Raw genomic sequence first — 27203 nt, forward strand, 5'->3', positions numbered from 1 at the left:
GGGCACATAACGGGCTTGTTGCATCAACAATTAAATGTCACCTCAATAGGGATGATTAAGATACTTCCCTCAGGCATCCCTGGAAGGGGAACCTCTCGGCCTCCGCTCACGTTGGGGACGGGCAAACTCTAGGGAGTCTGGGTCCCATTCAGGTACAGAGACTGCTGCGATTCCAAGAGTGTTGAAAAAGTCGGTAAAGTCTCTGGGGTGCTTGAGAGTGGCCGATCGGGAACCCAGGGTTACGAAAAGTTGGAATGGGAAACCCCACTTATATTCCGCTCCAGCCTGGTGCGTGGCCTGCAAGATAGGTTTCAGTGCTCGTCTCTGCGCCAGAGTAGATGGTGCTAGATCTTGATAGAAAGATATGGTGGCTCCGTCGAAATCATACGTTCCCGCCGTCCTAGCTGCTGACATAATTGCATCCTTCAGGGGGAAATTGTAGACTCTGCAGTTTACGTCCCTCGGAGGGTCCGCACCCTTAGGCATCGCAGAGCGCGGTGGGCTCTGTCCAATTTAATGGTGGTGTCCTCTGGCCGGTCGAGCAGGCCGTTGAAGATGGCTTGAAGAGTTGCCGGGAGATCGTTGGCCCCGGTGGCCTCGGGGAGGCCGCGCACTCTTATGTTATTTCTCCGGCTTCTTTTCTGTAAATCCTCGATCTGGGAGCGCGACTGGCTCTGTCGGAGCTCCATCTTGTCTCTGCTCTCTTTAAGGGCCGCTATCTCAGTTTTGAGCGCTGTCACATCGGCTTCAAGGCTATTTACCCGCTGTGTCGCAGAGGATATGTCAGCTCTCAGACTGGCTAGTAGTTCTTTTGTGGAGCTGACTATCCGCTCGGTCTGTTGTTGCATGTCAGCTTTTGTGGGCATGTCTCTCAGATAGGCCCAAAGCTCCTCCATTGCACGAGCCTTCCCCAAGGAACCAGGGGAGCCCGCAGAGCTTACAGGAGAAGAACCTGAGGCCGGAGTGTCCGCCATTTTGGATGTCGTGCTTCGGGTGGCTCTAGGAGGGAAAGAGTCGTCCAGTGACTGTCTGGCTCGTCTAGGGGTCTTGCTGCGAGATGCTTTGACACGGGGGCGATTTGTCATACCACTCCAGGTAGAGAAGGTGTAGATTATCGAGTGTGTAGAGTGTTAAAAAGCTACATGTGGCCGGGAGCTCTTCTTCTTCACGTCCGCACACGGCCATGCTCGGCTCCGCCCCCCCCCCCCCCCCTACAGTGCAAAGTTTTATTAAAAAATACAAGATGTTCCGCGCTGTGGAAAATGTCAGAAATACGTGGTCGAAAGCCAAAAGTGACACCTGTGCTGGCCAGGAGAATAGTGAGAGAGGTGAAAAAGAATCCAAGGATCACCACCAAGGCCATCATAGTGAATCTGGGCTCTGCTGGTATATTATTATATATTTTTGAAGTGCCACCCACATTGATCTGGCTTAGCCTTATTGGGGTGACGACCCCTTAGGTGTACCATTGAGTAGACTTGTGTAAATCTGGGGCATGGTGTTGTGATTTCGGGGGGACATAGGGGGGCAGGGGAGTGCATCTTTTAAGTGTTTGTTGACTATTGTTACCGCTTGCACGTGGGGCAGGGTGAGAGCATGGAGTAGTAAGTGGTATGATAGGTGCCCTTATGGTTTTCTAAGTTTGACCATGCCCATCTTTCCCCATGTGCAATTTTGGTACATACCGTATATATTTCATAATCTTGCAAATATTTTGTATCGTGCGTGAATGCCTCGGATACTTTCAGCTGAGATAAGTCAGGGCATATGCTCGTTTAGTGATACCCATGTGCAGTTAATTATATGTAACAAGTATGGCCTATGGCCAATCCCGTTCAAGGAATACTATTCACAAAAATAAATAAATAACAGGTGGTTGAACAGCATATACTGGTTGTGTGGTGTTTTTTATGACTATTGTAACAGCCTGCACTAGAAAATAAATTTTGTATTTAATGCCCAAGTTACTCTTTAACCACTTCAGCCTTCAGTATTTTTTCACCTTATGGAGCAGTTTTCACCTCCCATTCATTCGCCAATAACTTTATCACTACTTATCACAATGAATTGATCTTTATCTTGTTTTTTTACGCCACCAATTAGGCATTCTTTTGGAGGTACATTTTGCTAAGAATTATTTTTTTCTAAATGCATTTTAACAGGAATATTCAGAAAAAAATTGCAAAAAAATATTTCTCAGTTTTCGGCCATTATGGCTTTAAAATAATACATACCCACATATTTTGTTTGCCCTTTTTTCCCATGTACACCATCCATTTCAATTATGTCCCTATCACAATGTATGGCACCAATATTTTATTTGGAAATAAAGGTGAATTTTTTCAGTTTTGCGTCCATCACTATTTACAAGCTTATAATTTAAAAAATAATAGTAATATACCCTCTTGACATGCATATTAAAAAAGTTCGGACCCTTAGGTAACTGTTTTTTTTTTAATTGTAATTTTTTTGGGGGGTGGGGGGGGGGGGGGTATTTATTTGCAGTGTGGGAGGTAAACAGTTAATTTTAAATGTAATTGTTTGTGTGTTTATTAAAAAAAAGTATGTAGATGTACAAACACAAACAAAACAAACACAGAACATTTATATCGCATTTTTCTCCTGGCGGACTCAAAGCGCCAGAGCTGCAGCCACTAGGACGCACTCTATAGGCAGTAGCAGTGTTAGGGAGACTTGCCCAAGGTCTCCTGCTGAATAGGCGCTGGCTTACTGAACAGGCAGAGCCGAGATTCAAACCCAGGTCCCCTGTGTCAGAGGCAGAGCCCTCAACCATTACACTATCCAGCCAGATGTAGTTATGTAGTTTAAATATTTGGCACAAGACCTTTTTTTCCTGTAAGTGATCGATCATGCTTACAATAAGTGAAGGGAGGACGTGAATTTTTTTTTTCTTCAGAAAGATTGCGGCTTCTCATAGAAGCTGTCAGTCTCTAACGGGGACTTAGATCAATGAATGGGAACTGTGTTCCCATTCATTGATCTCCGGGCTCTCTGGCAGTGGCGCAGGGGTCCGATCGGCTGCGGGAGTGCGCAGCAGCAGCCTTTCGGACATAGCAGCTACATCCAAAAGGCTTAACTAGCTAACATTTCTGAGCTGTTTTCTAGTGTTTTCACCATGGTGATAAGGCATGTCGCATTCACTAGACTTTATCCATGGGCGTCCGCACATACGGCAAAACCGGGCATCTGCCCGAGCCTGGCCGCCCGCTGCTCCCCCCTGGCCGCGTGCCCGTGCAGCCAGAAGGAGGGGAGCAGCGCAGAGAAGAGAGAGAGCTATGGGTACAGTGGGGAAGGGCGGATGTCTCTCCCCCCCCCCCTCACCTTAGGGGGCTCTCTCTCCCTCGCTGTCCCCTCCGGAATGAAGTGTGCAGCGGCTGGGCAGCGGGCGGAACTTACCTCGTCTCGCTCCTGCGCCGGAAGTTCTGGTGCCGCACTCTGGTCTGGATCAGACCAGACTAGCGGCTAATCCATCCGGCGCGTGCGACGAGAGGAGGTAAGTTCCGCCCGCTGCCCACTTCATTCCGGACTCCGGAGGGGAGAGCGAGAGAGGGAGGGAGAGCCCCCTAAGGTGAGTGCCCAAAGCTCTCCCTCTTCTCTGCGCTGCTCCCCTCCTGCTGGGGCACACATGGCCACTTTTTCTGGGGACATATACCCCCTGCCTACATATACTGGGACATATCCCCCTGGCTACATATACTGGGACATATCCCCCTGGCTACATATACTGGGACATATCCCCCTGGCTACATATACTGGGACATATACCCCTGCCTACATATACTGGGACATATACCCCTGCCTACATATACTGGGACATATCCCCCTGGCTACATATACTGGGACATATCCCCCTGCCTACATATACCCCCTGCCTACATATACTGGGACATATACCCCTGCCTACATATACTGGGACATATCCCCCTGGCTACATATACTGGGACATATACCCCCTGCCTACATATACTGGGGACATATACCCCTGCCTACATATACTGGGACATATACCCCTGCCTACATATACTGGGACATATACCCCTGGCTACTTTTTCTGGGGACATATACCCCTGCCTACATATACTGGGACATATCCCCCTGGCTACATATACTGGGACATATACACCCTGCCTACATATACTGGGACATATACCCCCTGCCTACATATACTGGGACATATACCCCCTGCCTACATATAATGGGACACATACCCCTGGCTACATATACTGGGACACATACCTCTGGCTACATATACTGGGACATATACCCCTGCCTACATATACTGGGACATATACCCCTGCCTACATATACTGGGACATATCCCCCTGGCTACATATACTGGGACATATCCCCCTGCCTACATATACTGGGACATATACCCGCTGCCTACATATACTGGGACATATACCCCCTGCCTACATATACTGGGACATATACCCCCTGCCTACATATACTGGGACATTTACCCCCTGCCTACATATACTGGGACATATCCCCCTGGCTACATATACTGGGACATACCCCCCTGGCTACATATACTGGGACATATACCCCTGCCTACATATACTGGGACATATCCCCCTGGCTACATATACTGGGACATATCCCCCTGGCTACATATACTGGGACATATACCCCCTGCCTAAATATACTGGGACATATACCCCTGCCTAAATATACTGGGACATATACCCCTGCCTACATATACTGGGACATATACCCCTGCCTAAATATACTGGGACATATACCCCTGTCTACATATACTGGGACATATCCCCCTGGCTACTTTTTCTGGGGACATATACCTCTGCCTACATATACTGGGACATATCCCCCTGGCTATATATACTGGGACATATACCCCCTGCCTACATATACTGGGACATATACCCCCTGCCTACATATACTGGGACATATCCCCCTGGCTACATATACTGGGACATATCCCCCTGGCTACATATACTGGGACATATACCCCTGCCTACATATACTGGGACATATACCCCTGCCTACATATACTGGGGACATATACCCCTGCCTACATATACTGGGCACATATACCCCTGCCTACATATACTGGGCACATATACCCCTGGCTACCTGTTCTGGGGACATCTCTACCCCTGGCTACCAGTTCTGGGGACACCTATAGACCTGGGGCTACCTATTTTTGGGGAACCACTGCTGTCAGATTGAGTGTATTTTGGGGAACTGCTGCCAGGTGAGAGGTGTCTACATATTAAGGGGGCATTCTGCCTATTTATGTGAAAAGCTGTCTATTTATGTGCCTCATGACTGCTGAATTTGTCTTGTTGCGGGCCTCATGGTTACTGACTTTGTCTTGTTGGAGGCCTCATGATTTGCTGGGGGCCTCAAGATTGCTGAATTTGTCTTGTTGGGGGCCTCATGATTGCTGAATTTGTCTTGTTGGGGGCCTCATGATTGCTGAATTTGTCTTGTTGGGGGCCTCATGATTGCTGAGTTGGTCATGTTGGGGGCCTCATGATTGCTGAATTTGTCTTGATTGGGGGGGGGCCTCATGATTGCTGAATTTGTCTTGTTGGGGGTCACATGATTGCTAACTGCGAGACTATGGAAAAAGCTGAATCATCATCATATGAGACAATAGCATTAAACCTACTTTTTCCGCTTTTTAAAACAGAAAATGAAACTGGGAGGTTCTAAAAAAAATGAATAATTTTTTCAGGAGTACGATGGATGAAATTGTTTATCTTCACAGTTTATTTTCAACTTAATTTTCCATAATGTTCATGTATGAGTTAAAACGTTTGTATTTAGTTTAAATTGCTGTTGGCACTTTGTGATAGTAAAGTGACTTTGCAGTTTGGACACTCGACCTCCAAAAGGTTCGCCAACACTGTCCTAATCTAATGTCCCACCATTGCTTAGTTCATGTAAACTTGTCTCCACCCACGACCACACCCACATTCTGGTTCATGACCACACCCATTTTTCGGCATGACGTAGCTCCACTTTTTGGCGCGCTACGCGCGCCACACAACACCAACCCAGATTTGCTACGCGCGCCGCCCCGCTTTTTGCTCCCCACTTTTTGCCCCCCCCCTGGAAAATTTTCTGCGGACGCCCATGAGTTTATCTCAGGCAAACCTAAAGTTAACTCTTCTGTCTTTAAATTAGGGGAAATCTCTAAAGTTAACATTTCAATCCTTAAAAGAACTACAGAATTCTAAAGTTAAACACAGACTGTTAATTAACTGCATGTGAAAATAACTACAGAAGAGTTAACTTAAGGACTGAAGTGATAAGACAACACTCTCACTGTGCAAACTTATCTCTACACCTGAATAAGGCAAGCTTCTTTAGTGAATTAGCACTGAAAATACAGATCGATGTGTGGTGGTAAGTTTCCTCTTGCATTATTATCACCAGCATGATCTTAGTGAATTGAGGCCAATCTGTCTATTTTGAATGAAACGCTTGATTGTTCGATGATCACGCTTCAGAGGCTTTGCAATTTTAAGAGTGCTGCATCCCTTTGCAATATATCTCACTATATTTGTCCTTCTTTTGACCCATTTTGCCAAAGGAAAAGAAAGTTGCCTAATAATTATGCACACCTGATATAGGTTGTTGATGTCATTCGACCACACCCCTTCTCATTACAGAGAAGCACATCACCTAATATGCTTAATTGGTAGTAGGCTTTCAAGCCTATACAGCTGGGAGTAAGACAACATGCATAAAGAGGATGATGTGGTCAAAATACTCATTTGCCTAATAATTCTGCACTCCCTGTAATGTGGTCCCCAGCACTGAATGCCATATTCCAGATGTGGCCTTACTAGAGATGTTATATATATATATATATATATATATATATATATATATATATATATATATATATATATATATATATACATACACACACACAACTAGTAGACCCAAGACCGTTTAAAAACGGGCTCTAGGTCTTTTTCCTGCCGCTGCCAGTGCGGGCACGCAACCGCCGCGCGCGTGCCTCGCCCGCCTCGCTCTCTGGTCCCGTTCATCTGTCCGTTACTGCGCATGTGCGCAGTAGCAAAAAACAGGGACACAGGGACAGCTGGACACAGCGACACAGGGGTTTTATAGTATAGGATGAGATACGCACACCATGCAATTTTGGTTGCAAAAAGTGAGTATATTGTACAAAAGATATAACACGGACTATACAATCAAAATCGTGTATAAAATACAATATAAGGTACAGGTACATAAATACAGCAATGTCCACATTTGAATACAAACATATGTAAAGATCAGGATAAAATCTTAACCTCTATGCCTATAGAGATGCAGCATATATGGGCAATCTGAGTCAAATACCCCTTTGTGGGCACATTGCATGTAAAAAGTCCTTGGGATAATCAAATGCAAATAGTATGAAGCATATCAGATAGTTCAACACAGCGTGGTGAAGGGGCAAACCCTGCCAAGTATTACCCAGACAGATGGCGTCGTTTAGAACAACAGAGTGTTCTTTTGCAATTAGTGCAAGCAAATGCGTCAAACTGAAGCAGTGATGGCGGCGGAGACATCAAATTTTTAGATATTTAATTTTTTGTCGATGAGTACTCTTAAGTCCTTCAAGTTTGGTAACCCCAACTGTATCCAGTTTATTTTGTATGGTGTTAGACCATTGGTACAACCAAAATGCATGACATTTTTCAACATTGAATTTCATCTGCCATTCATGTGCCCATATAGCCATCCTATCCAGATCCTGTTGCAATATGTCACTATCTTTCTGAGAGTGAGAGCTGATGAGTCTTCACAATTTTGTATCATCTGCAAAAATAGCAACATTGCTTTCTACTGCATCTACTAGATAATTAATAAATAAATTGAAGAGCACTGGGCCCAATGCTGACCCCTGTGGGACCCCACTGCTAACAGTCTCCCACAGACAGGACACGAGTGAGGCTCGGCAACTGCTCGTCACAGGATAGAACCACAAACACAGGAGCCCCGCAGGGGTGTGTACTGACACCTATCCTGTTTTCCCTCTACACGAACAGGTTCACCTCTTCCGCTGACTCTGTCAAGGTCATAAAATTCGCGGACGACACCACCATACTTGGGCTCATAGGCAGCGACGGCGAACACGCGTACAGGGAGGAGATCGCACGCATCTGCAGGTGGTGCAAAGACAATCAACTGGTACTCAACGCTACAAAAACAGTTGAGCTTATAGTGGACTTCAGAAGGCGCCCTCACCCGCTCCACCCGGTCTTCATTGAAGGCATCGAAGTCGCCAGGGAGTCGAGCGTCCGTTTCCTGGGTGCCACCATCACGAAAGACCTTAGGTGGGCTGAAAACACCTCCAAGGCCCAGAAGAGGGCTCAGCAGAGGCTGTTCTTTCTGAAGCAGCTGAGGAAATTCGGGATGCCGCGGGAACTGATGATCACCTTTTACACCGCAACCGTGGAGTCTATCCTCTGCTCCTCTATTGTTGTTTGGTACGCTGGCGCTACTGCGAGCGACAGACTTAAGCTCCAGAGAGTAATCAATGCCGCTGAGAGGATCATCGGGTCCCCCCTTCCACCTCTGGATCTCCTACATACCTCCAGACTGTGGTCTAGGGCAAACAGAATACTGAACGACCCTACTCACCCTGGCAGCCGATACTTCGACCGTCTGCCTCTGGGACGCCGCTACAGATCGATCCTCACCAAGACCACCAGACATTTGAACACTTTCTTTCCCCAAGCTGTTCTCCTACTGAACTCGAGCTACCACCCCTGCAAAGCCCCCCTAGCCGTGCACTGACGCTGCACTACTGCCCAACTATGTTCCACCCTCACCCTCCCCCCCCCCCCCCTTGTAATCTGTTTGATGTTTGCAGTCTTTTTTTTAGCCCCGTCTCACATCTGTGTAAAATCTGTATCTGCATACTCCTGCCGTGTGTACCACAAAAAATTCCGGGTGCGTCAGTTGACGTACTTGGCGAATAAAGCTGATTCTGATTTTGAATAAGATCCATTTACCACAACTCTTTGTTTTCTGTCAATTAGCCAGTTCCCTATCCATGCACACAGACTCTTCCCCAGTCCTTGCATCCTCAACCAGATTTTTGTGGGGAACAGTGTCGAAGACCTTTTCATAGTCCAAGTATATCAACAACAAATAACAAATAACATTTGTAAAGCGCTTTTCTCCCGTGGGACTCAAAGCGCATAAGCATGGCTCCGACCATCGTGGTACAGAGGAAGAATTTTATAAATCTGTAAATGCCAGGCTAAACAGGTGGCTTTTCAGTCTGGATTTGAATAGCTCCAGGGATGGTGCTGTCTTTACTGGGTGTGGTAGGGAGTTCCAAAGAGTAGGGGCAGCATGACAGAAGGCTCTGTCTCCAGATTTTTTGAGGTGCACTCTGGGAGTGACCAAGTTTATAGAACTTGCTGATCTGAGGTTGTGAGAGGTGTGGTGCAGCTTCAGCAAGTCCTTCATGTATCCAGGGCCCAGATTGTGCAGGGATTTGAATGTCAGCAGTCCAATCTTGAAGAGTATTCTCCATTCTACTGGTAGCCAGTGCAGTGAGCGAAGGATCGGTGTAATGTGACAGTGGCGAGGCTGGTTTGTTAGCAATCTGGCAGCAGCATTCTGCACTAATTGCAGGCGACGCAGGTCCTTTTTGGGGAGGCCAGCATAAAGGGCATTGCAGTAGTCCAGCCGTGATGTGATGAAAGCGTGGACTAGGGTTGGAAGATCCTCTGGGGGAATCAGATGTTTAATCTTTGCAATGTTCTTCAGATGAAAGAAGGAAGATTTAACTACAGATGAAATTTGGTTTCTGAAACTCAATTCCCCATCGATTAGTACGCCAAGGCTGCGCACAAGGTTGGAGCTGTTTGTCTGAATTCCCAATCCTGATTGGTGTTGCTTTAGGATAGAGCTGTTTTGATGGCGAGCACTGGCTTTGGACAAACAGGACCTCAGTTTTGTCAGCATTCAGTTTCAACCAGTTATCATTCATCCATGCCTGAAGCTCAGCTAAGCAAGAGTTTATTTTTGGGGTAGGGTCTGTTCCACCAGGTTTGAAGGACAGGTATAGCTGTGTGTCATCGGCGTAGCAGTGGTACGTCAGGCCATGTCGTTGGATAAGTGTACCGAGTGGCAACATGTAGATTGCAAACAGCAGAGGGGATAGGATTGATCCTTGTGGCACTCCGAATTGTAGAGGTGCAGGTTTGGACATTATAGGTCCTAGGGATACTCTCTGTGTTCTGTCAGTCAGGAATGATCTGAACCACTGGAGGACTGATCCACTGATGCCGCAGTACTCCTGCAGTCTGTTAAGCAGGATTTCATGGTCAACTGTATCAAAAGCCGCTGAGAGATCCAACAGGATTAGGATGGAGCATTCCCCTCTGTCCCTTGCCATGAGCAGATCGTTGCAGACTTGGATGAGGGCTGTTTCACAGCTGTGGTGTTTCTTAAAGCCAGATTGTAGAGGGTCCAGGATGTTGTTTACTGACAGCCTGGTTTCAAGTTGCAGATAGACAGCCTTTTCAATAACTTTACCTAAGAAGGGGAGGTTGGAGACAGGTCTGTAGCTGCTCATAGCATCTGGATCCATGGAAGGTTTTTTAAGAAGGGGCTTGATGATTCCTTCTTTTAGAGAGGTAGGAAACCTCCCTGCTTGCAGAGAGCAATTTACTATTTTGTGAAATGCTGGACCAAGCAGGTCAGGGCATTTCAGCATATGTTTAGTTGGTCCAGGGTCCAGGTCGCAGGTTGTCTGGCGGAGACGACAGAGGATGTCTGAGATCTCTTCCTCACTAATACTTTTGAAGTCAGTCCAGGGTGTTAGGTTGTTTTTGCAGCTATTTCCATTAGTTGCATGAGTCTTGGGTGCTGTGGACTGAATGAGAGACCGAATAGAAGATACTTTGTCAGCAAAGTAGCAAGCAAATTTCTCACATAGCTCCTTTGAGGGAGTTATAGTGGGTTTTAGACAGGATGGATTACATAGTCTATCAACTGTGCGGAATAGTTGGGCTGGTCTGTTGGCGGCCTTTGCGATCTCCTGTGATAGGTAGGAGGATTTTTTCTTGGTGATCGCATTTTGGTAGCTTTCCAGGTGAGAGACAAGGGTGTGTTTATCTTTTGAATTCTGAGATTTTCGCCACTTCCTTTCTAGTCTGCGCACTTCTTTCTTTATGTCCTTTAGTGAGCTGTCAAACCACCGTGCATGGTGAAGTGGTGTAGATCGTTTGATGCGAACTGGAGCGAGGGCGTCATAGGCAGATGACACTGCATGGTTGTATATCAGGACCATGGAGTCTGGGTCTGCGCAATGATTGGTTAATGCGTCGAAGTTGAGGATATTCTGAACGTGCTGGGGTGAGACATCTTTCAGTGAACGGTATTTTATGAGTTCTTTCCCTCTGTGTTTTATCGCTGGTGCTGTCAGAGAGAAGTGGATGGTGTGGTGGTCTGACCATACCACTGGGTTTATATCCATGTGTGATATTAAAAGTCCGGAATGAAATATAAGATCCAGGGTGTGCCCTTTCGTGTGGGTGGGGAAGTTGACAGCCTGAGAGAGACCCAGTTCACTCATTATGAGAAGTAGTTCACTTCCTAGCTGGGAGTCGTGATCATCCACCCATGCATTGAAGTCTCCCAGGATGATCCATCTAGGGTGTTCCACTGTTACGCAGGATAAGAGTTCAGATATTTCCTTAAGAAAGGCTGGACCATTTTTTGGGGGGCGGTATATGAGCAATATGTTGATGTTTACTTCTGCTGACAGTTGAGCTGCAAGACATTCAAAGGTTTCGGTGGGGCCTATGGGCAGGGGCCTTATGTTCAAAGAGGATCTGAAGCATATGGCAATCCCCCCACCCTTGCGGACTTGCCTCTCACAGTGCAAGACTGAATAATTGGTCGGCAAGGTTGCTTCAAGAGTTGGGCCTGCATGCTTCCCAAGCCAGGTCTCTGTCAAAAAGGTCAAATCAGAGAGCTCTATTAGGTCATGTATAGTTGCAGTCTTATTATTTATCGATCTGGCATTGCAGAGTGTGGCTGTGATTGAGCTTTGCTGGGGATGTTTATTAGACTTCACTGTCAAACTTGTTATCCTTTGCCTGGTGTTGCTTCCCTGGTGTTTATTTTTGGATGCACTACCTCTCCGCCCCCTTCTGCATTTCCTGAGTATCCCAAAGGATTTTAAGAGGAGAGCTAGTGAGGTGTTAATTTGCAATTGTTCCTTGGGAGGGCAGGCAGAGAGAAGATCCTTTGATGAGTATTTGTATGTTGACATTAGAGACAATAGACTTGTTCAGATAGCTTGTACTTCTGGAGTCCTGCTGAGATCAAAGGGGATCTGTGCAAACTCCTTTCATTCCTACACAGAGTTGGATCATAGATTTATTTTAAGTAAAGTTCCTTGTTTTAGAGTTAGATGATAAATGATAACATAAATGTGGAAAATTGTCACTTGGTGCATATGCCTTGGATAATGAATAAAGGATTACTCACAGGGTGGAGTGAGGGCAATCACAGGCAATCAAGTCTTCAGAGAGGTTGAGGGTCTTGTTTCAGGTCAGCTGTTAGAAGGCTTGGTGTGTTCAGGAATGGTAAGCTTCATGGAGGATTTCAATCCAGTTTAAATCTCTGCCATCCAAAGTAATCCGATTGTTCTGGTTGGTTGTAGTTGTAGCCTTGGTCGTGGTGGGTGGAATTCCTCTGTATTTTGAGTCCAGTTTCAGCACAAATAGGTTTAAAGGTGTAGAAATCTGAGACAAGGTCTGGAGCAGCTTAAGAGAGCTGCAGCCCGGCTGGGCGCGCTCAGTAGCAGTCCCATCTAAAGCATTCCCAATATCCAGATTAGCGTTCACTACCTCATAAAAGCTGAGCATTTTAGTCAAACAGGACCTGTCTTTAGTAAACCCATGCAGATGCTAAGAAATAAGACTATTTTCTACTATAAAGTATTGTATAGTATCTCTTAGTAACCCCTCAAATAGTTTGCACACAACTGATGTTAAGCTTACCGGTCTATAATTTCCCGGATCTGATTTTTGCCCTTTTTAAACAATGGGAAAACGTGGGCTGTACGCTAATCTACCGGAACTCTGCCAGTTTAAAGAGTGTCACAAAAGATAAGATAAAGGGGTTTATCGATAATGGAACTTACTTTACTTGTCAACTGAAGCAGGCCAGTTTAAAATGGCAGATACCTTCTGGGGATCCATAGAAAATATGTGAGCTGAAATACTGAAGTAAAAACCCTAGGTTAAAGAGTATCCCGAGCCAACGCCCGGGTACAAAATTAGATACTTACCTAAAGAAAGGGAAGCATCAGGATCCTATTGAGGCTTCCCCCCCTGCTCTGAAGTTCCTCCAGAAGATAGCAACCATCTATTTTTGCTAATCATATCAAAGACGTGCAGCTCTTCTTCCTCCAGCGTGGCTGCGTAATAGCCGACCTGGCCTGACCGCACAAACGCAGTAAGCCGGAGCTGCAAGCTCCATGGTACTACGCATGAGTGGGCGAACGAGCAAGTGAGTGGGGTCGTGCGGCCCCGCTTCAGGAAGAAGAGCTGCAGGGCCCCGATGTGAAGGGGGGGGGGGTCGCACTTTGCAAAGGGGGGAGGGCTTCACATCAGCGAAGGAAGCTTCAATAGGATCCTGAGGCTTCCCTGAAGTACTTCCTGAGTCGCTGCTTGGCTTCCTATTGGTGTAAGCTAACAGAGGCGGGGAGCGGTAAGGGGGGGGGGGGAGCCTGGAATCCAGCCGGAGATGCTACAAGACTGACTGACAGCCTCACATAAATAAAGCCATCTAGTGACGAGCAGATTGTCACTAGCCTGGCGATCTTTTAAGGGGGTGCAGCACAGGATGGGCTGGCAGCGGCGGTACAATGACCCAGAGGCATGTCATTGTGCACTCTGGGTCCTAATAGGATTATATGTCACCTCGGGTTCTCTTTAACGTACCTATCTGATTCTGATCCTGAGCTTCGGCTCGGGATCACTTTAAGTCAGGGGTCTCAAACTCAATTTACCTGGGGGCCGCAGGAGGCAAAGTCAGGATGAGGCTGGGCCGCATAAGGTATTTCACAAAAAAAGTCAATCAGCAGCTATCCCCCTCCCTTGCATTGATTTTTATTTCAAAATCAAATTCACACTGAAGCAAACTATTTTGCCTATTTTACCTTATAGTTCGCTTCAGTGCTCCCATTACAAGTAATCCGCTGTGTCCCTTCCCCTCCTGACGTCAATCGCAGCGCATTGCCGCCTCTCCCCGCCCCTCTCTGTGAAGGAAGAGTGAGAGGGGCGGGCAGAGGCGGCGATGCGCCGCGATTGACGTCAGGAGGGGCAGAGCTGAAGCTGAAAGCTCTGCCCCTTTCAGGAAATGCCTGCGGATTGCCCCCCGGGCGATTTGGGGGCTCTGCAGCCCTTGTTTAGCGGTGAGGATGCGGCGGATTACTTGGGAGCACTGAAGCGAACTATAAGGAAGCTTTTGCTGGCGAGGGCCACAAAATATTGTATCGAGGGCCGCAAATGGCCCACGGGCCGCGAGTTTGGGACCCTTGCTTTAAGTACTTCTCAAACTCTTCTTTGATCGTATGATCTTCTATAATATTGTTCATACAGCCCAGATGTCCCTTCTTAATACTGACTCTATAATCTTCTATAGAAGTGAAGAGTAGATCATACTAAATGTTGGAAAGTGCCCACAACATTGCAGAGTTCAAAATGCATAGCTTTATTAAAAGTGGTAAAATCAGGAACAGATGTTTGTCTTATATTTGTTGCCCTACCTTATGCAAAACATATTCAACTTGGAAAAAGATGTGGGTGGTTCTAATGGTGAATACTCACCAGAAGATGGATTGGGGAACAGCAAGCCCTCCAGATGAACAAGGTTCCCCCGATCCGTCTTCCTACCCGCAGGTACACGCAACGGCACACAACAGTTGTGAATGGGAAGTCAAGCGATCGCGGTACTATGCGCGAGTCGTCGGGGATCTTAAAGGACAACTGAAGTGAGAAGACTATGGAGTATGCCATATTTATCTCCATTTAAACAATACCAGTTGCATGGCAGCCCTGCTGGCCTATTTGGCTGCAGTACATAGTTACATATTTATTTAGGTTGAAAAAAAGACATACAGTGCTGCCCATAATTATTCATACCCCTGGCAAATTTTGACTTAGTTACTTTTATTCAACCAGTAAGTAATTTTTTGATGGGAAATTACATAGGTGTCTTCAAAAAGATAATAAGACGATGTACCAGAGGCATTATTGTGGCAAAAAAACAAAAAAAACTCATCTTTTATTTACATTTGATCAAAAAGTGTCCAGTCCAAAATTATTCATACCCTTCTCAATAATCAATAGAAAAGCCTATTATAGCAATTAAATGCTTCCTATAATTGTAGACCAGCTTTTTTCATGTCGCCACGGGTATTTTTGCCCATTCATCTTTAGCAATGAGCTCCAAATCTTTCAGGTTGCAGGGTCATCTTGCCATCACCCTGATCTTTAGCTCCCTCCACAGATTCTCAATTGGATTCAAGTCAGGACTCTGACTGGGCCACTCCAAAACATTAATGTTTTTGTCTGCTAACCATTTCTTCACCACTTTTGCTGTGTGTTTTGGGTCACTGTCATGCTGAAATGTCCACTAGTGTCCAAGGCCAAGTTTCTCTGCAGACTGCCTGATGTTTTCATTGAAAAGTATCATGTATTGCTCTTTTTTCATGGTGCAGTTTACTGTGATTAAGTTCCCTGGTCCATTGGCTTAAAAACACCCCCAAAGCATTAGGTTCCCACCACCATGTTTGACAGGGGATGGTGTTCTTTGGGTTGAAGGCTTCTCTATTTTTACGCCAAATGAAGGAAATATCATTGTGACCAAACAATTCAATTTTTGTTTCATCTGACCATAACACAGAAGGCCAGAAGTCCTCTTCTTTGTCCAGATAAACATTTGCAAAGGCCATGCAAGCTTTTGTGTGCCTTATCTGGAGAAGTGGCGTCCTCCTTGGTCTGCATCCGTGGAACCCAGCAGTGTGCAGTGTCCGTTGGATTGTCTGCCTTGAGACATTGCCACCAGCAAAGCCCAGGATGGCCTTGGTGGTGATCCTTGGATTCTTTTTCACCTCTCTCACAATCCTCCTGGCCAGCACAGGTGTCACTTTTGGCTTCCGACCACGTCCTCTGAGATTTCCCACAATGCAAAACATCTTGTATTTTTTAATAATACTTTGCACTGTAGATACTGGAACTTGAAAACATTTAGAAATGGCCTTGTAGCCCTTTGCTGACTTGTGAGCAGCCACAATGCGCAGCCGCAGGTCCTCACTGAGCTCCTTTGTCTTAGCCATAACTGTCCACAAACCAACTGCAGAGAGCTGCTGTTTTTCACCTGCTGAGCTGATTAAAACAGCTGTTCCCAATTAATCAGGGTAAGTAGGATGCTTTAGAACAGCTTGGACTATTTGGAATGGTATAGAACTTTGGATTTTCCCACAGACTGTGACAGTTTGTGAAGGGTATGAATAATTTTGGATTGGACAAGTTTTGCTAAAATGTAAATAAAAGTTGAGAATTTTTTTATTCCACAATAATGCCTCTTGTACATAGTCTAATCTTTTGGGAGACATCTATGTAATTTCCCATCAAAAAAATTACTTGCTGGTTGAATAAAAGTAACTTTAAGCCAAAATTTGCTAGGGGTTTGAATAATTATGGGCAGCACTGTACATCCATCGAATTCAACCAGAAAATAAAATTCAACACCAACCTGCACCTTCACATATCCCTGTTGATCCAGAGAAAGGTGAAAAACCCTTACAAGGCATGGTCCAATTAGCCCCAAAAGGGCAAAAAAAATCCTTCGACTCCAGATGGCAATCAGATAAATCCCTGGATCAACACCACCGGGCGTTACCTAGTAATTATAGCCATGGATTTCATTCAATGCAAGGAAAGCATCTAAGCTCCCTTAAAGGACAACTGTAATGAGAGGTATATGGAGGCTGACATATTAATTTCCTTTTAAACAATACCAATTGCCTGGCGATCCTGCTGATCCTCTGCCTCTAATACTTTTAGCCATAGACCCTGAACAAGCATGCAACAGATCAGGTGTTTTTGACATTATTGTCAGATCTGACAAGATTAGCCACATGCTTGTCTCAGGTGTTATTCAAACACTACTGCAGCCAAATAGATCAGCAGGGCTGCCACGCAACTGGTATTGTTTAAAAGCAAATAAATATAGCAGCCTCCATATTCTTCTCACTTCAGTTGTCTTTTAAACAGATATAGTATACAGCAAATATATAATTTGCCATAACTACTTCCTGTGGCAATACATTCCACATTTTAATCACTGACTGTAAAGAACTCTTTCCTAAATAAATGGCATTTATTCTTATTAAACGTTTTTCCTCCATGATCATGTCCCCTAGTCCTTTTTTAAAGGGACTCCGAGCAGTGCAGAAACTATGGAAAGATGCATATCATTTTAAAGCTCTATTTCTCCTCTTTCCAATGATATATAAACCGCTACCCTACGCCTTTTAGTTTTTGCTATTTTCGCGATTGAAATTGCCGCGGCACCCACGATTTGGGTGTCGTCAGAAAGAGGAGAAAGAGAGCTTTAAAATGATATCCATCAAGCCATAGTTATATTGTATTACACAGGACGACACTTTCCCCAGTGTCAGCAGCTCCATTCTGCTGAATGCAGCTGCTGACTTTGACAAAAAGTCGGCCTGTGTAATACAATATAACTATGGAAAGATGGATATCATTTTAAAGCTCTCTTTCTCCTCTTTCTGACGACACCTAAATCGTTGCCCTACGCCTTTTAGTTTTCTCTATTTTCGCGATCGAAATCGCGGCCGCGGCAATTTCAATCGCGAAAATAGCGAAAACTAAAAGGCGTAGGGTGGCGGTTTATATATCATTGGAAAGAGGAGAAAGAGAGCTTTAAAATGATGTGCATCTTTCCATAGTTTCTGCACTGCTCGGAGTCCCTTTAAAGCCAAAGGACAAAAAGCTCACCCGCCAAGATTTTATATTGCTCTTTAGATCTCCCCTAAGGTGTCTTTTCTCCACACTAAATAAGGTCAGTATATCTAACCTTTCTTGGTGACCTTCCATCTCTCTAATCAATTTTTTTTTTTTTTTTGCTCATCTCCGCACCTGCTCTAAAACTGCAATATCTTTCCTGTGATGCTGTAGTGTCTTTCCTGCAGTGTCTGAATAACACCAGAAATAAGCATGTAGCCAATCTTGTCAGATCTGACAATAATGTCAGAAACATCTGCTGTGTGCTTGTTCAGGGTCTATGGCTAAAAGAATTAGAGGCAGAGGATCATCAGAACAGCCAGGAAATTTGTATTGTTTTAAAGGAAATACATATGGTTGCCTCCATATACCTCTTGTTACAGTTGTCCTTTAAAGAGCTGATTCGTTGAGATGATCTTTGTCCCCAAATGTTCGTATAATCGCACACCTGTACCCTTGTCATAAGACTGCGGAAATGATTGCTAAAATAAATAAATCCCCGGTCGTCAGAAAAAACACTGGAAATCGCATAGTGGGTACAGGCCTTAAGTCTAAGGTTAAAATAAGGCATGAGTGGTAGCAGATGCCAATTCCTAATATTGTTCTCATAAAGATCTCAGTAATCTACAGTGTCAGCAAGACTTGTCCTTCTTTTCAATGAAAACTGCGGTCAACTGTCTGAATCCAATTTTAAGTTTGTCACTGTAGTGCTTTAAAACACATTCCCATTAATTATTTTACTTTTCCCATCACCCACACACACCTTTTCATGGGTACTGAACATGAGAGTGACATGACTGAACAATATTGACAAATAGCCAAGTGGCTGAAGCCACCTTAAATCACTTTGGCTCAGCACTGTCCCACTTACACATGGCCACATGACCAAAATTTGAATACCGAGTGTCTAGCTACTGAAACTTTCTTTACAAAAAAAAATTACATTTGGTTACAGTGTCAGTTTAACCACTTCACCACTGAGGGGTTTTACCCCCTGACCACCAGAGCAATTTTCACCTTTCAGCGCTCCTTCCATTCATTCGTCTATAACTTTATCATTACTTATCCCAATGAAATGAACTATATCTTGTTTTTTTCGCCACCAATTAGGCTTTCTTTAGGTGGGACATTATGCCAAGAATTATTTTATTCTAAATGTGTTTTAATGGGGAAATAGGAAAAAATGTGGGAAAAAATTATTATTTTTCAGTTTTCGGCCATTATAGTTTTTAAATAAAGCATGCTACTGTAATTAAAACCCATGAAATGTATTAACCCATTTATCCCGGTAAAAATGTGGGAAAAAATTATTATTTTTCAGTTTTCGGCCATTATAGTTTTTAAATAAAGCATGCTACTGTAATTAAAACCCATGAAATGTATTAACCCATTTGTCCCGGTTATAAAACCATTTAAATTATGTCCCTATCACAATGTTTGGCGACAATATTTTATTTGGAAATAAAGGTGCATTTTTTTCAGTTTTGCATCCACCCCTAATTACAAGCCCGCAGTTTATAAAGTAACAGTGTTATACCCTCTTGACATAAATATTTAAAAAGTTCAGTCCCTAAGGTAACTATTTATGTTTTTTTTTTTTATTGTATTTTTTTTTTTTAATTACAAAAATAAAAATAAAAATTGGGGAGTGTGGGAGGTAATGAGTTAATTTATTGTGTAAATGTAATGTTTGTATATGTAAAATGCTTTTAGGGTGTAGTTTACTATTTGGCCACAAGATGGCCACAGAGTGTTTGTTTACATGCGACCTGTAAGCGTCCGGAAGGACGCTTACAGGAAGCAGTAGGAGGCTAGGAGACTCACAATGATCTCGCTGTTTCTGAAAGAAGCAGCAGATCATTGCGGGGGCTTAGATCAACGAACGGGAATGGATTTTCCCGTTCATTGATCTCCGGGCGAGCGGGCGGCGGCGTGCACGAGCGGCGGGTGCGCGCGCACGAGCGGCGGGAGCGCGGACAGCGGCGGTAGCGCGGAAGGTACGGATTTCTCCGTCCCTGGTTTTTTAGGAGGGAAAAAAGGGGCGGAGAAATCCGTACGCGTGGGGGTAAAGTGGTTAAATTTGGGTCTGGATTTGGACTGAAAAAAACAAACAATATCACATTTATGATATACTTACTTTTAAAGCCTGACCACTACTGTAGCATTTTTTAGCAATTCCTAGATCTTTAAGTTTTCTTCCCAGTTCTGTCAACATGTGGCTGTAGAGGTTCTCCAGGCTTATGCCTGAAACACAGAGATTAATGCACGACTTCTGTATCTGTAATATAGCTTCATACAGCTCTTCTTGAGGACTGGAGAACCTTCAAACAAATACATAAAATTAATAAGCTGCTTTCTTTTATGGCATAAGGTTTGTATTTTTATAGTACACTATTGATCTAAAAAGCCAATTTGTATCCATAAAAGGAGAGAGAAGATGTCCCTTTAAAAGCACCACACTGACCAGATTAATAAAGTATAACAATTGTACAATAACCTTTATTTAAATCCAATCACATATATTTAAAAACAATTAAAAAAAACAACCACAAAAGTGATAGGTCTGGTGTCCTTAATCATAGGATATTGAATAATGAATAATATAGGTCCCCCTCGCTCTACAATAAATGCCAAACAGTAACTTCAACACAAAGTAATATATCAAAAGTACAAAATACCATAATTGCAATGTGGGCAGTGTTTCACCAGAAAATATTCGTAATGTGGGTAGCGTTTCACCAGAAAATAATATGCACCTGCAGAAGACTCCTCTCCCAGCACGCAGCTCCCCTAATGATCTTCACAGCTCCCGCGCTGACACTGCAGAGAAGGGCTACGGGAAGATGGCACCCAATGCCCTGTACTAGAAACACAAATAGTCTCCAGTGCAGGGCTTCGGACACCATCTTCCTGTAGCCCTGCTCTGCCTGCCAGAAGACTCCCACAGGCAGGCAGGGAACTGGCGGGTCCCACAATTTGGGGGGGGCGGCGACTGCTTGGTCAGACTGGTGGACCAGGTGCCCCTGGAATGAATAAATAAACTGCAAATAGTGAATACATATGAAGGTATTGAATGCCAAATATATATATTTCCCAAAAGGAGGATAATTTAAATCAGTGCAATAGATCCAGCAATCACTGGGGCTGAAATTAACTAAAGTGAATAGCGTACAAGACAATAAAAGAAGCCAGGGCTTATGTGATACAGGAGGAGAAGGGAGAACCGGACCACCAGAACAGAGCCTTAGTGCACCTTGCGGGAAAGCCCCGCTTCTGAAGAGGGCCTCTTCAGAAGCGGGGGTTTCCCGCGAGGTGCACTAAGGCTCTGTTCTGGTGGTCTGGTTCTCCTCTCTCCTCCTGTATCACGCAAGTCCAGGCTTTTTTTATTGTCTTGCACGCCAGTGTTCTCCCTAGAGCCTTTCAGCTGTGAGCACCGCCCGGGTGATGTCGGTGAGCGCCCAGGTAAAACTATCCTGGGTTCTGTGCGTCTCGGCTCATTAGTGAGCAGCAGCGGCTGTATCATTGCAGCCAGTCACTGTCACTCAGAGACGCCATCTCTGCCCCCCTCCTCCTCAGCTCCCAGCAGTTGTGTGGACGGTCGGGGAATGCAGGTGACATCACATGCAGCTCAGCTGAGCAGAAGATCGGAGAGGAAGCGCGGCTCAGTTCTCTGTGGAATGTTTAGCCAGACACTCTCCTCCTCTCCCTGAACTCGTCCCACTGCCAGCCACTGCGTGTTTGTGTGCGAGTCTCGCTGGCTGCTGCTATTGAAGGAGGTGGGCCTCTAACTCAGCCCCTGCCAGCTAGAACTTTACTGCTTGACCTTTTGACCCTGTCGGATTTTCAAATAACGAGAAATTAATTATAAGAATTTATAGGATCAATAAAACCATATATATAATTTCTTTATAGAGTATAACCCTTTAGGATTTTATGGTTTATAATAGATATTAGCACTGTTAGCAGTGGGGTCCCACAGTGGTCTGTACTGGGTCCAGTGCTCTTCAATTTATTTATTAATGACCTAGTAGATGCAGTAGAAAGCAATGTTGGTATTTTTGCAGATGATACAAAATTGTTCAGAATCGTCAACTCTCAGGAAGATGACATATTGCAACAGGATCAGGATAGGATGGCTATATGGGCACATAAATGGCAGATGAAATTCAGTGTTGAAAAATGTAAAGTCATGCATTTTGGTCATACCAATGGTCTAGCACCATACAAAATAAATGGGATGCAGTTGGGGACATCAAACTTGGAGAAGGACTTACCGTAGGAGTACTCAACAACAAGTTAAATAATCGTATTCAATGCCAAGCTGCTGCAACTAAAGCTAATAAAATTTTGGCATGCATTAAAAGGGAAATAAAAACTCGACATGCTAGCATAATATTGCCCCTGTTTAACTCTCTAGTAAGGCCACATCTGGAATATGGAATTCAGTTCTGGGCACCACATTACAGGAAAGATATTGCAGTTTTACCAAGAAACGTTAGATAAACTGTGTTTATTTAGTCTAGAGAAAAGATGCCTAATGCTGGGCATACACGGGGTTGAGGCTGGCTTATCAATCGAGCCGCTGATGGCTCGATTGATAATATCCGACAGGTCTGATGACCCGCCGGATAGATTCCCCGCCTGATCCCCGCGGGCGGACATAAGCGGGGAATCGAGCGGAAGATAAGCAAGCACCAGCGTGGACGAGCGGGAATCGATCCGGACGGCGGTGGGGACGAGTCGGGGGTCGATCCGGCGGCTAATTGAGCCGCCAGGTCGACCCGTGTATTCCCAGGATTAGAGGGGATCTAACTAACATGTATAAATACATCAGAGGGCAATATAAAAGCTTGGCGGATAAGCTTTTTGTCCCTAGGTCTTCTCAAAGGACTAGAAGACATGATCTGCGCATGGAGGAAAAACGTTTTAGCCATTTATTTAGGAAAGGGTTCTTTACAGTAAGAGTGATCAAGATGTGGAATGCATTGCCACAGGAAGTAGTTATGGCAAATTCTATACCTGCATTTAAAGGGGGCTTAGATGCTTTCCTTGCATTGAAAGACATCCATGGCTATAATTACTAGGTAAAGCCCAGTGATGTTGATCCAGGGATTTTATCTGATTGCCAACCGGAGTTGGGAAGGATTTTTTTCCCTTTTGGGGCTAATTGGACCATGCCTTGTAAGGCTTTTTCACCTTCCTCTGGATAAACAGAGATATGTGAGGGAGCAGGCTGGTGTTGTACTTTGCTCTCTGGTTGAACTCAATGGACGTATGTCTTTTTTTCAACCCAAATAACTACGCAAGTATGTATCTATTGGTAATTGTGTTCTGAGGTATATATTATGCATGTTTGATTTATCATATAAAATTATAAATGATATAGATTGTAAGCCTTTGGGCAGGGTCCTCCTCCTTTTGTGTCCTACCTGATCATGAACCTCCATTACTGTGCACGCATGCTATGCATTTGAGTGAACTCAACTTACCTAATCTCCATCCTCCCATCCAGTGACTGACTAAGCATTACCTTGTACTCATACTGTGCTGCGTGATCTGTTTTTTTTGTATTCCTGTATTGTCTTATTGCTGTATGTAACCCCTAAATATTGTCTGTAACCTTAACTAATGTCCAGCGCTGCGTAATATGTTGGTGCTTTATAAATACAATAAATAAAATAAATAAGAAGCCAATAATTACACTTACCGGTAATTGGATTTCCGCGTAGTCCTCCACAACAGGTCAACAATGAGACTGCCCCACCTGCCAAGGGGACAGGACGCACAAGATGCAATTAAATAGCCACATCCTCCTACCTATCCTCAGTGCATAGAATATTACCTTGACTCAGTAGGAGAATTACTTTTCGAATTTGGGTGGGTACGTCAACATGTTGTGGAGGACTACGTGCAAATCCAATTACCAGTAAGTGTAATTATTGGCTTCCGCTTGCCTCCACAACAGGTCAACAATGAGAGAGTTACAATATTACGTCCTCTCAGGGCGGGACCACCGCAGACAATACTTTTCGACCGAACCCAAAGTCTTGGTTACTTGGTAAATCCAAATGGTAGTGCTTTATGAAGGTGTCATAAGAGGACCATGTGGCAGCCTTACAAATCTGGAGTACTGAGGCAGAATTTCTTTCTGCCCAGAAAGAGGAGACAGCCCTAGTAGAGTGTGCTTTAACATTTATAAGAGCTGGCTTACCTGCTATTTCATAAGCTTTGCTTATACATAACTTCAACCAGTTACTAAGAGTACTCTTGGATGCTCTTAACCTTTTACGAGCACCCTGAAACTGAACAAATAAATTATCCTCCTTTCTCCACTCAACAGTTTTATCTAAATTAAACTAAATTATTTTCTTGACATCCGGGGAAATAAACTGTTCCTCTTTGCCGTTTGAAGGATTTGGGCAAAAGGAAGGGATAAAGATTTCCTGTTCTCTATGGAAATCTCTTTTGGAGAAAAACTCGGAGGTAACTTAAAAGTGATTCAATCCGGCTGGATAGACATAAATGTTGGTTTTATGTTTAAGGTTTGTATTTCCCCAATACGCCTGGCTGCAGTAATAGCTACTAGAAAACACGTTTTTAGCATGAATTCCTTTATGGAAATTTGATCCAGAGGCTCAAAGGGGAATGCAATAATAGAATTTAGGACTAAATTCAAGTCCCAAGGCGGTACAGTTGGTTTTTTCCCCACTGATTTCCTTCTAACTGCCTTGATAAATCTTTTAATCAAAGAATTTGAGGTCAAAGGAAAATAAAAGTATGCACCCAGAGCTGCTAACTGCACCTCAAGGGTGTTCAGCTTTAAATCCATATCTAGCCCTTTCTGCAGGAAATCTAGAATATTTGGGATAGAAAATTTTACAAGATTTTCTAGAGTGTCTTTGTTAAATTCATAAAACACTTTCCAAATCCTAAGATAGATAGTGGAAGTGACAGGTTTTCTTGCATGTAGCAAGGTAGAGGCCACTTTCTCAGATAGGCCTTGATTTAATAACAAGCGCCGCTCAAAAGCCACGCCTTCAGGTTCAGACTGGATGGTATACCTGTCCCTGATGCAGCAGATCTTCCCTGATTGGCACAACCAAGGGTTCTTCTACTGACAGGGAGAGTAACAGAGGATACCAAGGCCTTTTTGGCCAGTCTGGGGTGACGAGAATTATTGTGGCCTGGTCTCTGCTCACTTTCTGCAGTACCCTCCCTATCAATATCCATGGTGGGTGTACATATGCTCTCTCCAGTCCCCAGTGAAGCAGGAATGCATCTAAAGCCCGATACGATTCTTTGTGCGATTCGATTACGATTCTATTTACAATCCGATTAAATCTGACATGTCCGATCAGGATTCGATTCAATTCAATTTGTCATCTCAAAATAATGCAAATCGAATTGAATCGAATTCCGATCGGACGTGTCTGATTTAATCGGATCGCAAATAGAATTGTAATCAAATCGCACAAAGAATCGTATTGTGTAGATGGGGCTTTAGCATATCAGAGAGCCTCTGGGGTTGAGGGAGCAAAATCTGGGAAGAAGTGCATTGTCCCAGGCAGCAAACAGGTCTATGGATGGAAGACCCCACTTGCTTCAAATCATCAGAAAGACCTCTTTGTTCAGACACCAGTTGCTCTGATCTAACTGTTTGCGGCTTAACCAATTCGCCAGAACATTGTCCTTTACTTTGAGGTGAACCGACTTTAAGGAAAGAACCTTGTTCTCTGCCCAGCGGAAAATCTGTAGAGATAGAGAGATTAGTGGAGGACTGTGAGTGCTTCCTTGCTTGTTTATGTTAGTCACTGATGTCTGGTTGTCTGACTGAACAATCATATTTCTGTTTACAAGCAGATTTTCCCATCTCTGTAGAGACTCCCAGATCGCCAACAACTCTTTGTGAGTGGATGAGAAGGTCTTTTCTATAGTCAACCACCTGCCTTGGATATATTCTCGACCCAGATGAGCTCCCCAACCCCAGAGGCTTGCATCTGTCGTAACAATCACTGGATCCTTTGAGATCCAACTTACACCTTTTTGCAGGTTTTGAGTGGAAGTCCACCTGTTCAGAGAATGAATCACCGGATCTGACAAATGGTTATTTTGGTCTAGATCAGGCATGGGCAAACTTGGCCCTCCAGCTGTTAAGGAACTACAAATCCCACAATGCATTTGCCTTTATGAGTCATGACTGTGGCTGTCAGACTCCTGCAATGCATTGTGGGACTTGTAGTTCTTCAACAGCTGGAGGGTCAAGTTTGCCCATGCCTGGTCTAGATCCTCCCGTCTGCCCGACCACTGACACATTATTGTCAGTTGAAAGATTCTGTAATTTGCCTGAGCCCCAGGCCACAGCTGGAATATATGCAGAGAACTTGCCTAGGAGAGACATAGCTTGTCTTACTGTGATAGACTCTTCTCTCAGAAGATCCTGAGTACAACTGATCACCTGATCCACTTTCTTTTGTGGCAGACAGGAGATCTGATTCACTGTATCCAGTGACACCCCAAGAAACGCTTTTCTCGGATCTGGTGTGAGGTCTGATTTTTTTTTAGATTTAAAATCCATCCCAGGTCCTTCAGAACTGTCAGAACCATCTGAATATGCTCTTGGGGAGTATCCTTGGATTTTGCAGCTATCAGCAGATCATCTAAGGTACTAGAATGATCTTCTGCATTCTCAGATGTACTGCAACCTCTTTCATGATCTTTGTAAAGATCCTGGGAGCACTTGAAATCCCAAATGGGAGTGCCTTGAACTGCATGTGAAGGACCTGGGATCGAATGCAAACTGCTGCTCTCAAGTATTTACAGTGAGCCGGTAGAATGGGTACATGATAATATGCATCCATGAGATCTAGGGATGCCATGAAGTAATCCTTCCCCAGAAGCTACATTGTGGAAGTAATCATCCTCAGAGGATGCTCAGGTGAGCGAAACGGTCATCAGGCTATACCGCCCCCACCTCACCCCACAGCTCCACTAACTCAGTAGGATCTACAGGATCTTCTCAAAAAATTAGCATATTGTGATAAAGTTCATTATTTTCTGTAATGTACTGATAAACATTAGACTTTCATATATTTTAGATTCAAATACACACAACTGAAGTAGTTCAAG

General features: G+C 44.4%; 1 protein-coding gene across 1 annotated transcript in view; it reads right to left on the minus strand.

Moving 5' to 3' along the window:
- XPNPEP3 (X-prolyl aminopeptidase 3) overlaps window positions 1–27203 on the minus strand; it is a 196406-nt gene that overhangs the window by 23966 nt on the left and 145237 nt on the right. The window contains exon 8 of the mRNA XM_068240213.1: window positions 20215–20398. Within this exon, the coding sequence (XP_068096314.1) occupies window positions 20215–20398 (184 nt within the window). The remainder of the gene's footprint in view (window positions 1–20214; window positions 20399–27203) is intronic.

The sequence above is a fragment of the Hyperolius riggenbachi genome, chromosome 6 (genome assembly GCF_040937935.1).
Source record: "Hyperolius riggenbachi isolate aHypRig1 chromosome 6, aHypRig1.pri, whole genome shotgun sequence".
Taxonomy (NCBI): domain Eukaryota; kingdom Metazoa; phylum Chordata; class Amphibia; order Anura; family Hyperoliidae; genus Hyperolius; species Hyperolius riggenbachi.